The following is a 17,088-nucleotide window of genomic DNA, read 5'->3' as shown; positions in this document are numbered from 1 at the left end:
AAGGAATTAATTTTTTATGCTCGGTGGAATACCGAGCATAAAGGGCTTAGTAAGCACTTGTTGGGGGAGAATTGCGTTAATGGTAGGATTGCTTAGGGAACAGAAACCTGTTTTTTATGCTTGGACAACTCTTGGCACCCCACTATACCGTAGCTCCATAAAATTCTGCATTACTTAAGCAACCATATGCCACAGTAGCACAATGACAGTCATATTTTTTATATAATTCCCAAAGCTATCACTACCTCCATTTTTCTGGCTAACCTCTACCTTCATCCATCTCTAGCTCCCCCTTTTTAGTCACCTTCAGTGACAAAGAACCAGCCGGAATGGACGCCAAAGTAGGTGAACTAGCCGTGGAAGAAATGACCATGGTGAGGATCACAGACTTTGACATGAGACGGAGGTGAGCCTTACACTGGTAGCGGCTGTTCTCGAACTTGGGGTCGTTGTCGTTCTGGTCGGCGATGAGCACGGTGATCTGGCAGATGCCGATGAGGGGTTCCTGGGCCATGTCGGTGGCGGTGACCGACAGGGCGTACTCTCTCTGGCGCTCACGGTCAAAACTCACCGTGCTGACGATCACACCTACAGATACACACACACACAAACACACGGTGACAACACGAGGTTAGCCCGCGCACACACACCACACACAGAATGACCACATGGGGTACACACACACATTTCGTTTTCTCCTCCACACACACACACTCACAACCAAACTGCTGGTTGCGCCCACCACCAGCCTGCCTCACCTGTGTCCGGGTCGATGTCGAAGGCCGAGGACGTCCCGTCGCGGTGCATGATGCCGTACTTGACCTCTCCGTTGACCCCCATGTCTGCGTCGAGGGCGTGCACGCGCAGGACAAACGTCCCTGGGGGCTGGTTCTCCAGCACGCCGGCGTTCACGCTGTAGTTGTGGCACTGAGGGGCGGAGGGGGTCCCACGTACAACGACTTAGTTACAATGTTGCTGGGAGACCCCCCCATGTACAGTACAGCTGTGGTCATGCCGACTTGGACACCTTTCAAATCTATAAACCAAAGGCACCCCTCCCCGCTCCTTACATCCCACACAAACACCAACCCTCCTATGCGCCCTTCCCACCCATCAACACACACAAACACGCACAACCATCCCCCTCTCACCTCCTGAAAAACCGGCTTGTTGTTGTTGATGTCGTTGATGCCGACTATCACCTGGGCGGAGCTGCTGAGGGGGTAGGGCCCGCCGGCGGCGTTGTCGTCCGTGGCGGTGATATTCAGGACGTACTGGGGCCCTCGCAGCCGAGGCGGCGGGCTCCGCCGCAGCTTGATGATGCCTGAACAACAACGACAACGACGACACGGACGTCTGTGAGAGAGCACAAGACGGCTTGTTGCACAGACACCCCACATCTGGGCGCATCTCTGCTGCCACCCTCGCAATTCATTATAGCTCGAGTTACTGTCTGTGCTTGTGTGTCGGGGAGGGCGGATGGGGGAGGGTGGGGAGTTACAAATCAAAATGAAACAGAGTTCTTTTAAGTGACATTTTACCCGTCGAGCAAGCCAAAGGCCAACTGTGTGTATGTATGTGTGCGTGTGTGTGTGTGTCACTGTGGGGAGCGGCGAAGCGGCACAGAGGTGGCGATAAGACAGACAGGGGCTTAAGCATTAGCCAGTGTTTCCCCCTCGGTGACGAGAAGGGGCTTTTGTAAACAAACGATAACCACAAGATTGGAGACGCTTGCAGGATGGGGAGGTAGGATGAAGTGTGGGGGGGGGGACTGTGTAGAGAGAGAACTCACACACACGCCACACAAGTATGAAGACTGAACATAAATGTCTTCATACACACACAAACACAGTTCCTCGCTTTTCTACATGGCTCTAGTTTGGGAAAAACAACATAAGCTGTTGGGATAGAATTCTCTGGCATGACAGAGACTAACGGAGACACTGAAAAGGTGGTGCTTGGAAACAAGAAGCATGAATGCTCGTTACAAGTGTGTGTGTGTGTTCTGCAATCAATTTGCATAAGATCTCATAATTTTTTCAGTGGACTGTTTTTGTGTAAAAGTGTATATGATCAATATTGTGGTTTAGTAATTCCAATGAAAGGGGAAAAGTGTCATTTAGTTTGACTACTATCAACATAATCATATTTTTTATTATGATGTATATTCTATAGAAGAAAGCCATCGTTGATCATCACTAGAGACATGTAAGACTGTTTGTAAGATGCCTCAATCTTTATTCCATATCTTAACACAACACAGAGACAGAACAGTCCTCTAGCTAGCAGGACAACGATGCAGGCTACTGTTTGACAGAATGGAAAGCAACACTTACATATGTGTGGTAAAAAGAGGGGGGCAGAGTGTGTAGATTGGGGGCAATGTCTGGAGGGCTATCCTATCAGTCCTTTAATGATTGAGTTCAATGAGGTCAATAAAGCTGTGTTTCTACACTATTCTGAAGTCACGTGTCTTCAGGTTGGCTCAGTGAGAAGAGAAAGACCTAGACTGGGCATCCCAGCTGTGATTGTGAACGCGGCAATGAATACCCATCATCCAGTCGAGGCCACGCTCATTTACATTTGCATTTAGTCATTTAGCAGACGCTCCTGTCCAGAGCGACTTACAGTAAGTACAGGGACATTCCCCAGAGGCAAGTAGGGTGAAGTGCCTGCCCCACGACACAACATCATTTTGTAAGGATGGGAATCGAACCAGCAACCTTCAGATTACTATCCCGATTCTCTAACCACTAAGCCACCTGACTCATTTCAGATGGTGTGGAATTCAGAGACTCTGAGTTCCAACACTGATCCGGAGCCCAGGGTCAATACCTTCCTCCCACACGCGTGTCATTCACGACAACAACCAGGTGTACCACATCAACACAGTAGTCAGTCTGAACGACCCACCCCCGCGCTTCTGCGCGTGTGTGAGGAGAGAGCACGAGCGTTCCCCTTCGCCCCACCTTTCTGGTTGTCCAACTCAAAGTTGCTGTCCTCGTTCCCCCCCGTGATGGCGTAGGAGACGCCGTCGCCGTCTGGGTCCTTGGCGTGGACGATGGCCACCAGCGTGTCCGGGCCAGCGTCCTCCGAGAGGAAGGTCTTATACCTGGGGGGGAGAGAGGGGGGGTCAGGGGGGGTGGAGGGTGGAGGGATGGGGGACGGAGAGGAGAGTGGTGGTGGAAAGGGGGGAGTGGGGAGGGGGAGGCTTGGGATGGTGAGAAGAGACATTCAACACAAAGTCTACATTAAATACATTTTGAGAAAACAAATCCTGGACGGCCAGTAAAACAGAACAAAGCTGTTGAAACAAAAGAGAATTGTGGCAGGGCAAAGGAGACAATTATAGAGATGGAGAGAGATAGAAAATACTGTGAGGTAGAGGACGAGAGAGAGAGACACAGAGATGGAGAGAGAGAGACATGGAGAGGGACAGGGAGAGAGAGAGATGGAGAGAGAGAGATGGAGAGGGACAGGGAGAGAAGGGAGGTATGGATGGACGGAGAGAAAACCCAGTCGTTCGGGAAGATCCCCAAACCGCACATCTGTTCCCCTCCCCAGCCCTCTGAAGTGGCTCCTCTGACGCCTCTAGCCTTGCCCAGCCCCTGAGAACACACACAGTCACACACACACACACCCTCATTTGCATGCACACAATCACAAATGCACACACAACCCGAAATGTGCACATACACAGACAATACATACACACGTGCACCCCCCCCCCCCCCCCCCCCCCCCCCCCCCCCCACACACACACACACACACACTCCCCTCTTTCCCTCTCTCTGCCCATGTTTAATTGATCCGTCTCTTCCCCACCCGACAGTGCTGTGTTCTGGACAGGCTTGCTCTTCGGTACTCCAGCAGCATGGCTGGCCTGCGTCTCAGCCAGACGTCATGCCAGTGTGTCAGTGTTGGCACGCTGAGAGGATTTCTCCTCGTCTCCAAATGGCTGTCCCTGCTCACGGCGACGATGGCTGAATGCCACCTCCCAGGACTCGACGCCGAGAGAAAAAGAAGCGCCGCGCGCGCTGTGTGTGCGTGCGGCGTCTGAAGTGCGCGTGTTTGGATGTGAAAAAGAAATGAGGCAAGGGAGGGAGCGAGAGCCACCGCCAGAGGTGGGGGGAGAGAGAAGGCGAGAAAGGGACAGGGGGATGGAGTGGGAGGAAGACGGAGAACGTGGGGGGTTTGGGAGGGTGGGGTGTCATGGAGGACCGGGAGGTGAAAATGCGGAGGGGAGATGCTAACGAGAGGGTAATAATAACTTTCCCAGTCAACGCTGCTCAGGGTGCAAACAACAAGCAGGTGAGAAAGTGAGAAGATGAGAAAAGAGGGGGGGGGGGGGGGGAGAGGAGAAAGTGTGTGAGAGAGAGTGAGGAAGAGGGAGGTGACAGACAGAGTGGGGGAGTGGGAGAGGAAAGAGATAGACACAAATAAAAGGGGGAAGAAACACAATAGCTAAACGATTGTTTTAGAAACGATGGAGAGGGGTGACCGGGGATGGTGGGATGAAGACCGAGAGAAGGAGGGATGGAAACTGAGAGAAGGAGGGATGGAGACCGAGTGAAGGAGGGATGAAGACCGAGAGAAGGAGGGATGGAGACCGAGAGAAGGAGGGATGAAGACCGAGTGAAGGAGGGATGAAGACCGAGAGAAGGAGGGATGGAGACCGAGAGAAGGAGGGATGGAGACCAAGAGAAGGAGGGATGGAGACCAAGAGAAGGAGGGATGGAGACCGAGAGAAGGAGGGATGGACATACACAGTCTGGGAGAAGACGGGACACTCGTCGTTAGTGTTGGCCATCCGGATGCGTATGGAGGCGGTCCCAGTGCGTGGCGGAGTCCCGTTGTCCACGGCGACCACCACAAACTCGTACATGTGATTGGGCCGCTCGTAGTCCAGCCTCTGGCTCGGACTGACCACGCCCCTGGAAGTGATGTCAAAGTCCGGACTCTGGATGAAGTAGGACAGCTCGGAGTTGAGACCTGTGTCGCAGTCGCGAGCGAGGACTGGACGAGAACAGGAAGATCATCATCATCATCATCATCACCATCATCACCATCATCATCACCACCATCATCATCATCATCATCATCACCACCATCATCATCTTCATCATCACCATCATCACCATCATCACCACCATCATCTTCATCATCACCATCATCACCATCATCATCACCATCATCATCACCATCATCACCATCATCACCATCATCACCACCATCATCATCTTCATCATCACCATCATCACCATCATCATCTTCATCATCACCATCATCACCATCATCATCACCATCATCATCATCATCATCATCATCATCATCATCATCATCATCATCACCATCATCACCATCATCATCATCATCATCATCATCCTCATCATCATCCTCATCATCATAATCACCATCATCATCATCAGTACAGGAAATCTCACACACAAGGCCCACTCACAAATCCTCAACCACACACACACACGCCCCCCCCTTTAGCTGCACAAACTTTACATGTAAACGACAGCCATGTCTGCAGAACCCCTGTATGTGTGTGTGTGTGTGTGTGTGTGAGGAGTGTGTGCTGCAGCTCAGAAGCCATCTGCTGCGGACTGCTGTTGACGGCTGTAGATCAAACAGGCTGGCTTCAACAAGGCTTTGCTGTCATTAGGCATGGAGCCAAAGCTGAGTCCTTACGAATTACACCTTCAGGCCCACAGAGTGTCTCTCACACACACACACATATTTATGTTTTATCCACACAAGCACACACAATCCCTCATGTTCCCTCACCCACGCTCGGACACAATACGGCTGCTCGGGATGCTAAGACGTCACAGATGTGGCCATCCAACACAGGCCCATGTGTTTTTCCTCAGCAATCTTTGCTTCACGGCTCTTTTGATATCCCTTCTGAAAACTCTGGTTCCCTCTGCTCTTCAAAGTCTCCGTCCCTCTCACGCTGTACGGTTCGGAAGCCGGTTTGCGAGTCACTCGTCCGTGTGTGAGCGAGCGTCAGTATGTGCGAGACGGTGTCATTGTGTGTGTGTGTACCTATATACGTGTACAGTTTTTGGTCCCACAAGTGTGTGTGTGCAGCTAATGTGTGCATAAGCAGGAGCGCGAGAGCTCGGGGCCAGGACAGACATGGATCATAAAATATACACCGGCTAATATAACATCTCTTCAGGCCGCCTATTAGCATTGTTCATGAATAGGCAGGAGTACTGAGGTTGCAAGAGCGGCGGAATTAAATATAGAAGGAAAGACAAGGAGTACTGTGGCTGTGGGGGGCAAAACACACAAGAGATCTGTGTCTGTGTGTGTCTGTGTGTGCGTGTGTCTGTGTGTACGTGTCTGTATGTAGATGGAAGTGTTTGTGAGATCTGTTGCTATGCACACAAGCACACATGTTCCCTCATGTTACCTCTCCCATGCTTGGACACAATACGGCAGCTTGTGTCTGGCTGCTGACCAAACATGGATGTTTTGTCTTGGTCTTGGTCTTGTGTGTATGTGTGTGTTTGTGTGTGTTTGCCTGTGTCTGGGGTTGAGTGAGTGTGGGGGAGACGGAGGGGGGTTGGGGAGGAGTCAGAAGGGTTGCCTCAGTGGTAAAGAGTCTGCTGGCCATGATGTTGTGTGACTGGTGAGACAGACGGGTCTCTCTGTTACAATAGCTCCTATCAAAAAACAGGACCCAGTATGTAGACCAATCCTGATTTAAGATAAACAGCAAAGATAATCTCTCTCTCTCTCTCTCTCTCTCTCTCTCTCTCTCTCTCTCTCTCTCTCATTTCTCCCACTCTTTCCCTCCTCTGCATCTCGGCACCTACTGTCCTTCTCTCCCTCTCTTTCCCAATTACACATTCTTCCTTTTATCTCTCTCCTTTTTTTCCACCTCTTATTTCTTCCGTCACTTCTGTCTCCTTGCCTGCCAATCAAATGTTCAGCGTTAAGACTTGAGATGTGTGTGTATCTGTGTGTGCGCGGGTGTTCGAGTTAAGAGATGCCCATGCAAGGAACCAATTCTGTCAAGGTTTCTTAAAATACATACACAACACACACACTCTCTGTCACACACACACACACAGTTTGTATGCAGCCAGAGCACGCATCATGTGAGTGAGCGACAAAGAGCGACAGGCATGTCTGTCGACGTGGCGATATGCAAAAAAGCTGCATATTCACCATAATTGAATTTTCATAAGCACGCAGACAAATTCACACATCCCAACGCCACAATACACCCCCCCCCCAACACACACACACACACTCACCAACACACAAACACACACAGACACAGTCCCATGCCAGCTTGTGCATCTGCTTCAGAAAGCATGCCGCGGACACTGGATCATCCTGTCTTACATCCGCCCCCCCCCCCCCCTCTCTCTCTCTCTCTCTCTCTCTCTCTCTCTTTCTCTCTATCTCTTTCTTTTCTTTGCTTCTGAAGAGAACAAAGGCAGAATTAAAGATGGGTAATCGTTCGGGTCACTGTGGCATGCATACAGTCACTCACACACACACACACACACAGACACACACAAACACGCACACACAAAGGGGGTATTTTCTTCTCCCTCTGATCCGGTGAGCTCAAAGTGGGGGATATTGTTCTCCTGCACCCCCAGAGAGGCTAGATGTTAGCGATTAACACTGACAGTTTCCCACTGAGTTGGAGCCATCACTGCATGCTAAGCAGTTAGCTGGCATCGCTGGGTCCTTATGCTAATGTTGTCCATGGACTTCCAGTCATAAAAGAACACAGGAGCAAAATGCTGGATTCACACGTGCGCCAGAGTGGAAACTCTTCCATCCCACCCCAAACCCATGCACACACACTCACACACACACACACACACTTGTATGCACGCTAGCACTTGACACGGACACACACTCCCCACCCCACTGACACACACAAACACATATCGCTCTCCACCGACACACACACGCACACTTCCATCCCCACTGAAACACACACACTATTCCATCACCTCCCACAAATGCAGACGTGCAATTCTATCTTAACTCCAGCTGTGTTGGCCAACCCCCTTTATCGAGGGGCCCAGCCTGACCACAGTGGTCCGTCGTGTGAGGGAGAGTTGGAGATGTTCCATTAGACTGATAGGATCAGGGCCAGGGCAGCCACAGTGATAAGACCAGACTGTTCTATTAAAGCTAGTGGTTCCTGGAGGTCAGTCTCTCCTCAGTGTGTATATTTGAGTGTGTGTTTGAGTGTGTGTTGATACAGTAAGTGTGTATTGTGATAGACAGGCGCCCCAGCCACACACACACACACACACTTACACACCGTACCGTACCTTGCAGCAGTGAGGAGCCAGGCGGGGTGGCTTCGGGGATGTTGTCCCTGCTGTAGATGGAGTGGAGGAACTCTGGGGTGCAGTCGTTGTCATCTGTGATGTGGACCACCACCTGCAGGATGCGGAGGGGAGAAGGTCTGAGTGTGTGTGTGTCAACGCGAGCGTCCCCAAGATGATTGAGGAAAGGGATTCTTTAAAACATCCAATTCGATTTTGTCTCCGTTCTGTGTGAGTGTGTGTCTCCAGTAAAGGTGAGTGTCACCAAGATGAGCTAGGAATGTTTTACTGTGAGGCTTTCAGCTGTTCTTTCGTTGTGGGTCCTTCTTCGTTCTATGAGTGTGTGTGTATGTGTGTATGTGTGTGTGTGTGTGTGTGTGAGGGGGCCAGTGCAGCAGTGGGCTTTCTGGGGCGTGCTGGCAAGGTTCATGTGAATGAGTGCGTGGGAGGGCAGCGGGAGTCAGCCACAGCTGCAGCACCCCGCCCCCGCCCCTGCCACCCACCCCCCCCACCCCTCCTGAGCCACCTCCGAGGCTGAGCAGGGCACAAGATGTGTTGAAAAGACAGGAAAAGAGGCATGTGTAATTGCGCAGGCCGTGGATACATGTTCTGTATTTCTGATTTGTGTGTGTCACATCAAGTATTTGTGATAATAGGTGCTGGTACAAGTGCTTAAGGAAGATTTAAGAGAGATGAGGAATAAATAAGCTGGGAGCAGGGAGAGAGCGAAAGAGAGAGAGAGAGACGAGGAGAGAGAGAGGGAAAGAGAGAGAGAGAGACGAGGAGAGAGAGAGCGAAAGAGAGAGAGAGAGACGAGGAGAGAGAGAGAGACGAGTAGAGAGACGAGGAGAGAGAGAGAGACGAGGAGAGAGAGAGAGACGAGGAGAGAGAGAGAGAAAGAGAGAGAGAGAGACGAGGAGAGAGAGAGCGAAAGAGAGAGAGAGAGACGAGGAGAGAGAGAGAGACGAGGAGAGAGACGAGGAGAGAGAGAGAGACGAGGAGAGAGAGAGAGACGAGGAGAGAGAGAGAGAAAGAGAGAGACGAGGAGAGAGAGAGAGACGAGGAGAGAGAGAGGGAAAGAGAGAGACGAGGAGAGAGAGAGGGAAAGAGAGAGACGAGGAGAGAGAGAGAGACGAGGAGAGAGAGAGATGCTTGTCAGCTTCACTTCTTCATCTCTCGCCAGCGAGGAGATGCCTGTTCCACTTCACGCGTTGGTCCCACAGGCTAATGTTAATGATAGCACACGAAGGAGGAGGGGGCGGGGGGAGGCGCAGAGATGGGACATGAGAAAGAGAAAAGAAAGGTTGAGGAAGGGAGAAAAAAAAAAGACAAAAGAGGAAAAGCCAGAAGCAAAGAAAACAAGCCAGGGAGAAATGTTAAAGAAGGAAATAAACAGGGAGAGACAGCGACTCTTGAGAAAGTGAAAGACTGACAGAAAGAGAGAGATAGAGAGAAAGAGAGAGGGCCAGAGAAACAGAGAGAAATAGAGTGAAAGAAAAAGTAAGAGAACGTGAGAGAAAGAGAAATGAAGAAGAGAGAGAGAGAGAGAGAGGATTGTGGTGCTACAGCCACAGATGGTGAGAGGTTTGAGTGGAGGGAGGTGACCATGACATGTGCCCAGCTTTCTGACAGATTGCAGAATGTGTGAGACTTTACATAACACTCCAACATCAGGCCCCTATCCTCTCAATCAGTACCACTTACTTAATTAAATCCCAATTGTTCCTGATATTTTTATTTTATCAGAATATTTTTACACACCTCTCCATGTCAAATGCATTAGTTACATAAAACATTGAGCTTCTGTGTTCAAGTAGACTCAAGTGCTGAGTTACTAAGTTGATATAAGAGCCAAAATCAAGATGAATTGATTTTCAATAACCAAAAGGAATCCATTTGCTTGCTGTCTTGCCCCTTTTTCGACCCAAAGCTCATTCAAACCCTGTTTCAACCTATCCGGCCCACGCTTTCAACTAGCAAAGACGATAATTTGTAGGAATGCTACATATAATGTGATGTTTAGATGGCTCATTATCCACAGTTCTATTCTGCTGTATTAACATCCAGGTGTTGTGTGCACGCATGTACTAGGGCTTGAACATGTGAAGATGTTCATCTTTATTAGAGACATAATTTGTACCTGAACAGAGAACAGACACAAGCACTGCACACACGCACCCACGCACACACACACACACACACACACACACAAACACACACACACACACACATACACACACACACACACACACACACACACACACGTACACACACACACACATCCTTTAAGTGAATTAACCAGCCAAGCTGACAAGAGTGGGCCTCAGGGAGCTGGTGGAACAGAATCTGTGCCGTGTGGAAGCTGACATCTGTGCAGGAGCAGGTGCGCACGAAGGTAAGCTCAGGCGCGGGCCCTTGGCGTGTTCGCGGCGGAACACACGTGACCGCGAGCGCCTCGTATCGCCCCCCCCCCCCCCAACCGCCCAACGTGTCGGATGCGTGCTTTTACCTCGGCCACCCCGCTGAGGCCGGTGTCGGGCTCGGAGGCCCGGACCTGCAGCGTGTGCAGCGTGGGTCCGCTCTCAAAGTCCACCAGGCGCGTCAGGCTGAGGGCGCCGCTCTCCTGGTTGACGGAGAACAGGTTCCCTGGGTTCACCAGCAGCATGTAGGACAGGGTCTTCCTCTGGAAGGAGATGGCCTGAACCACGGCAACTCTGGAGTGGGGGAGGGGGGCAGAGGAGGGGGGGCAGGAAGTGAGGACGTTAGGAGACAGGATGGGATTTGGGTGTTGTGATACAGGTGGTTCCTAGGATTACTCCCTACCGGACTCTGAAGATATTGATCAAAATAGATATTGCAGCAACAATTATTCAATTGGGGACGATTAGTGAACTGGACATTTGGCAGTCTCCAATGTTGAAGCTGCGCTATTATTCTTCTGAGGGTAGGTGGCGGCTGTAAGTCTAGTTAGCCTCCTTCGCTACATCATTTCCTCCTGAAGGCGAAATGGATCAGAGTTCAGTCCATCTTCAACATAGAGTTGTTTGATAAATAGGAGCCCAAACTAGCTTGGACAGATGCCAGTGACACATGGGTTCTAATATATCTGCTATCAGGTAAAGGGTGGATTTATGATATTTAGTCTATTTCTCGAAAGAAAACCATAGCACCAAGCTGAGCAAGTGTGTTGTCAAAAAAAAAATGAAGTTACTCATCAATGGTATTAATGACAGCTAAATTAAGAAACCATTGCAAATACGCTTTATCCACGCTTAATCACCCTCCCACACGTAAGCACACACATTCTTGCGGGCAGACTGTACACATGTACACACACACACACACACAGCACAGATGGGGGGGCATGGCGATTAATACAACATGCTCTCTTCGAACACCCTAAGGGAACGAGTTCACACACTTTGCCCTTCATATTTATCCAGAACTTTCTTTTAATAAATATTTGAATTTGCCACACTTTCAACCCTCCCGCTCTCCTCACTGCTACACCCCTGCATCGGGGGCGTAATGATACATCTGTGTGTGTCCCCCCGCGCCGCCCCTCTTCTCCCCCCACGCTCCTTCTGTCCCCCCCCCACACAACCCACCTCTCTAACCCCCCCTCCCTCCATCACTCCATCCCTTGGTCTCATCCCTCCATCTCTGCTCTCTCGTCTCCTCTCCTGCTCCGCGGGCTGCGTCTTCTTGAGCACAGCGTGACACATAATGTAGAGGAATCAGCCGCGGTCACACAATCATTTACATTCCACTCTAATGAGCAGTGGAGGAGGCGGCTCGGATACACACTGAGGCACACGCACACACAGACTGACACACACACACGCGTAGGCACACACACAGACTGACACACACACACGCGTAGGCACACACACAGACTCAGACACACTTAGGCACACAGAGAGCGACTTGCACACACGGAGGAACACACACGCATACACCCACCCACAGAGTGAAACACACGTCAGGACACAAGGATCCACTCTATGACTGACTGACTCACAGTAAGAAGGACGGACAGGCACACAGACAGACAGAGAGACCGACTGACGGACAGACTAACTGACTGACAAGTGACTGAAAAGCACACACACACGCTCTCTTTCGGCCGCAAAACTGAGCAGGGTACTCACGCCTGTCCCACTGGGGTGTTCTCGGGCACGCTCAGTGCGTACGAGGTGTTGGTGAACTGCGGAGGGCGGAACCCTGCCAGGATGGCCACTGTTGCAGGGGGACCCTTCCTGCCTTGCGTGTCCACAGCCTGAAAGCGCATCAGGTACTCCCTGCTAGGGGTCAGGGGTCGTCCCGTGGTCCTCACCTCCCCTGAGCTGCGGTCCACCTCAAAGGAATGCTCGCCACCTGGGTAGCGCGCAGAAACACACACACATTCAGAACGCAAATTGTTCATATGTGAAAGCATTTAGCTGAGACCTTTAAAGCTTTTAGTGACGCTTTAAAGATGATGATGATGATGATAAGGAAACATGTGGTGAAACATGGTGAAACGTTTTATCACGTTTCACCATGATAATTGGTTGTGAGTAGTATCTAGTAGTGAAAGGAGTGTCTTGTAGGGCTAACATCAGCAAACCTTGAAAAAAGGATTCCCCAGGTGAACACACAAACGAGATAGAACTGGGTTAGGGTTAGGGTGGTGCTCACTACTCACCTAGCCAAGGCTGAGGCCGTAAATATGTGTGCGCGTGACACTTGACTGACTAAATGAAGCCGAAAGGTTAAACGCGTCCGAACACGTTACAGGAGCATCGACATCATTGCTTACGTCACTGCCATGTGTTGGAAGCAGTCATGAAAGGCTGATACAAGTTGGCGATAGTTACGAGAACAAAAACAAACATGTTTTCCGTGCCTAGCATGCAAAAATATTGTTGGACGCTTGACAGATTTCATAAGAAATTTTGATTTCATTTAGAAAACTTCCAAGGATCCTACTGGGGGCTTGAGGGCTGGACTGTGTGTTTGTTTGCTTGTTTGTGTGTGTGTGCAGGGGGCAGAGATGTAGGACCCTTCTGCCAGCTGTGACATGGTGTGTGTGTGTGTGTGTTTCCAGTTAGTGAGTCTAAAGGACAGGGTCATCTTAACCCCCTTTCCCCTCTGGGCACTAGTAGCAAAGGAAAATGGAAGTTCAGGGTCGTTGAGCTAGCCACAGCTGCATCCGCCTTGTCACTCACTTTGGTATTATTTTAGTTCCTCTCCTTTCAGCACTTCCATTGCCATGGAAACACCTATGCACTGTTCTAATTAATTGTATTTGTTTAATCATATAAAGGATCCCATCTTCGGTCTTTGATACCATTCCAGGAAAATTATTAATCATTCAATTATACACTATATTCTTTCAGCAAAGGCTGTCACTGGTGTAATATAATATCAGCCCTTTTTCTTACAGCCTTAATTTAGCCAAAATATTCTCTTTGGCTATTTGATTAATATGGTACACATGCATACCACTTACAGGAGAGATGGGGTTCAACTGAGACCCTCATTAGCACTCCGAAATACTCTTTCTCTTCCTTCTTTCCCAATTGCCACAATCTAGTGCCGTCGGCTCCAGTATCCACCCACTTGCCCTCTCCCAAAAGACTGTGATGCCCAAATCTAGGAGTCTTCAAAGCTCAGAGGAGCGATTAGCGATGTACCGCTCCTGTGTTCCGCACGCTCGCTAATGTGTTTACCCCCCATCTTTCTCTCTTTCTTTCTCTCTATCTCTCTCTTTCTCTCTATCTCTCTCTCTCTGCCACTCTCAATCTTTCTCCATCCCTCTCTCTTTTTCTCCCCCGCTGCCTGTAATTGAAATTCAACACAACCTTGGAAAAAAATAGGAAAGCAAATAAACAAAAACAAAATCAATAAACAGAGCGCGGCGGCCTGCGCCAGATGTTGGTGATAATTACCTCTGTCAGAGTGAATTCTTTTTTTGTGTGCGTGTCTGCGTGTTAGCGCTTAGTGTCTGAGGGAACTCATGTTAATTTGGTCTTGTTGCTCTCGCACTGACAGAATTGATTGATTTTTTTATTCGAGCTGTTTTCCCAAGCTGTTTTCCCTTGCCTCATCTCCCTCACACAATAACAGAAGTGCAGACAAAACATTAACCTTCCATTAACTACTATGTAAATACATAGCAATACCTATAGTAACACCTTTACAGTGACATAATAAATGCAGTTAGCCTACCCTTCAATTACGGTTAAATGATACAAATAACAGCTAAAGCACTTATTATCCTTCAGTCATTCTTATGGACTTACAGAAGTTACTGTACATATTGCTATGTAGTTACATGGTAGTGAATAGAACCTTAACCTAGAGTGCAATCTTTGTCCTCATCCCTTCCTCCAAGCCTCATCATCCCTTCCTCCCAGCTTCATCCTTATTATTATGGACTAGTATCCAGTCTGACCCGCAACTTCATGGGAAATTCAAGTTTACTAATACATTTTACTTATTGCATGAATTTAGGTTTAACATTGGATCGATAGAGATCACTGCACCTTTTTTTATCCATCAGATAAGATTAAAAGATTTGGTTTGTGATCCTCAGAAAACCTATCATTACAGTAAGCTACCCACCCCAGCCAATCAAACATCCACTTCCTCAAATTCTCAACGACTCACCATCCAGCAGCAAGAACTGGGCGTTCCCTAGTGAGCTGCCTCGCTGGCGGGCGGACAGGCGGTAGACCACAGAGCCGGGCGCTGCGTCGGCCCCCACGGAGCCAAGGTAGGGGTAGGGGAACATGCCCCACTGGAGATCAGCCAGGCTGGGCATGCTCAAGGTCAGCCTACACAGGTACCACTCTTCACCTGCAGACAAGGACATGAGATGATGGTTAGTAGCCTGACGTTGTCATACTCATAATTCTAGTCAGAATATGAGTCTGAGAACTCTCCGTTGGGCTTTGACTACAGGGCGTGTTTCAAACGAGCCTGGAAAACAAATGCCTCTTCGCTCAATTGGATAGATCTACAACCAATCAGAGCAACAGAGTATGTGACGTATGTTAAGCACCGCATAGTTGTTGTCAACAGAACTAAACTACAAGCAGACTTGAAGTATGCTTGAAGAATGAATACAAACGATTTTTGCCGGTGTTGTAAAATTAATTTAAGGGTAGGGAGAGTACTTGTTCACACGGTCAACCTTTTTGAGCGAAACAATAAAGGGCAATGCATATACGAAGTTCTCCGTTTAGGATTACAACTCCATCAGGGCCAGCTGATAAATTAAACTTTTACCGAATCCCGTAGGAAGGACGCAAAAACATATTTTCCATCGACAAATGCCGTGATTGCGTCTCTCTGTTCCTCTTTCAAAATTAATGCGCTGTCGATGTCTTCTAAAACAGACTCGATGGCAGAATCACATCATCCCAGATCTCCAGCGGTAGCCATGTTTGTTCAAAACGAATTCAACTTAAGCGCTCTTTTGTGACGTGGGTGATTACGTTACTGTTGATCATCTGTCCATCATCGTATAAAGCCCGCCCTGGCAATTTCATTGGTTCGCCCAGATTCTGGTTTTCTGTAGTTGGTCCCCAATACGAGACCCTCCAGACCCAATTTCCCGAACAAATTTCTTTTGGGCGGGGAGAAGTTGGGCTGGCAGCCAGGCTAGATGGTTAGCACCTCAGGTTGTAAATATGGTTTCATTGTTTAATCACTGCTTCGGTTGGTGCAGAGATGACAACAATGTACAGAGTACAGCGAGTCTTTATGAGTGCTTGTGAATCTTTACGTCCTCCATTTGATTCGATTCAATCCTGAGCTGAGCAATGACAACAACAACAAAAAAGGTTAAATGACCAGCTAGGAGCCACCAGCAGTATCATTTAACACCTGGCTTCTGTCTACCGCCTGCAGCTAATCACACTAGTACTGCGGCCTCTAGGGACTTTGTCCTCCAAACGCATCCATCCATCCTTTCAAAGTGTTCACGATCTGTGCCCCAATCTCCTTGATCTTATTTGCCGGCAGACATCCATTCGTCACCTTTCAGCGTGTGTCACCTTGTGTCCCCTCACCCACCCACATGCCAGCCAAACCACCTGGATGCCAACGGGGGAGCCATTTTTGGGAACTAATCTTGTGGTCAAGACAAATAGCCCGCTGCAAAATGGCTGATGGAATTCTGCTTACTGCTTAAAGTGTGAGCAGGCAGACATCGTCTGAAACCATTGTTGCTTCCGCCCTAGGCCTGCCAACAATCAGAGAGAAGAATGACATTTCTGTTGCAAAGCCCATCAACCTTCTGTTATTCCTTTCTTTGTCGAAGCGTGTTTTATTTTTTTTTAAGGATGGCGGCAAACTGAGAAAGAGGGGGAAAGAGCGAGACGGGGGGACTAGAGAGAGAAGCGACAAGCAAACCCTCTCAGGCGCCTTCTAAAGATCAGAACAGACGAAACAACACGACCAAGGAGAGGGACTGCGACTCAAGTCTGAGAGACATACACGGATCTCCGTCAGTGTTTTTTTTCTTGTTCTGTCTGCAGAATTGTGGTTCATGTTGTTTGCCGTGTCTCCTCCAAGGAAGAGACGGCGACAAGCGGGAGGGAACTTCACATCTGAGAATCGGGGAAGAGATGGAGGGGGGAGAAGGAGGAGAGAAAGGGAAAGAGCGCGCCACTGTCTCCCTCCTTCCTGCCTTTCATACGCTCGCCTTTGGAAGTCTGTCAGCGGAGAGAGAAGGAGAGAGAGGGAATCTGGAAGAGGAGGTGGGAGAGGGGGAAAGGGG

General features: G+C 49.4%; 1 protein-coding gene across 1 annotated transcript in view; it reads right to left on the bottom strand.

The window, feature by feature from the left end:
• The window catches only part of si:dkey-22o22.2 (neural-cadherin), a 97,485-nt gene that overhangs the window by 38,002 nt on the left and 42,395 nt on the right, over positions 1 to 17,088 (bottom strand). Inside the window, exons 2-10 of the mRNA XM_047042419.1 lie at positions 14,973 to 15,161; positions 12,470 to 12,695; positions 10,828 to 11,032; positions 8,322 to 8,433; positions 4,767 to 5,016; positions 2,970 to 3,112; positions 1,152 to 1,324; positions 759 to 927; positions 418 to 588 (exon numbers count right to left, since the gene is read on the bottom strand). Of these exons, the coding sequence (XP_046898375.1) occupies positions 418 to 588; positions 759 to 927; positions 1,152 to 1,324; positions 2,970 to 3,112; positions 4,767 to 5,016; positions 8,322 to 8,433; positions 10,828 to 11,032; positions 12,470 to 12,695; positions 14,973 to 15,161 (1,638 nt within the window). The remainder of the gene's footprint in view (positions 1 to 417; positions 589 to 758; positions 928 to 1,151; positions 1,325 to 2,969; positions 3,113 to 4,766; positions 5,017 to 8,321; positions 8,434 to 10,827; positions 11,033 to 12,469; positions 12,696 to 14,972; positions 15,162 to 17,088) is intronic.

Source organism: Hypomesus transpacificus, chromosome 2, assembly GCF_021917145.1.
Source record: "Hypomesus transpacificus isolate Combined female chromosome 2, fHypTra1, whole genome shotgun sequence".
Taxonomy (NCBI): Eukaryota; Metazoa; Chordata; class Actinopteri; order Osmeriformes; family Osmeridae; genus Hypomesus; species Hypomesus transpacificus.
The sequence above is the reverse complement of the archived record's forward strand: the minus strand, read 5'-3'. Positions and strand labels throughout refer to the sequence as shown.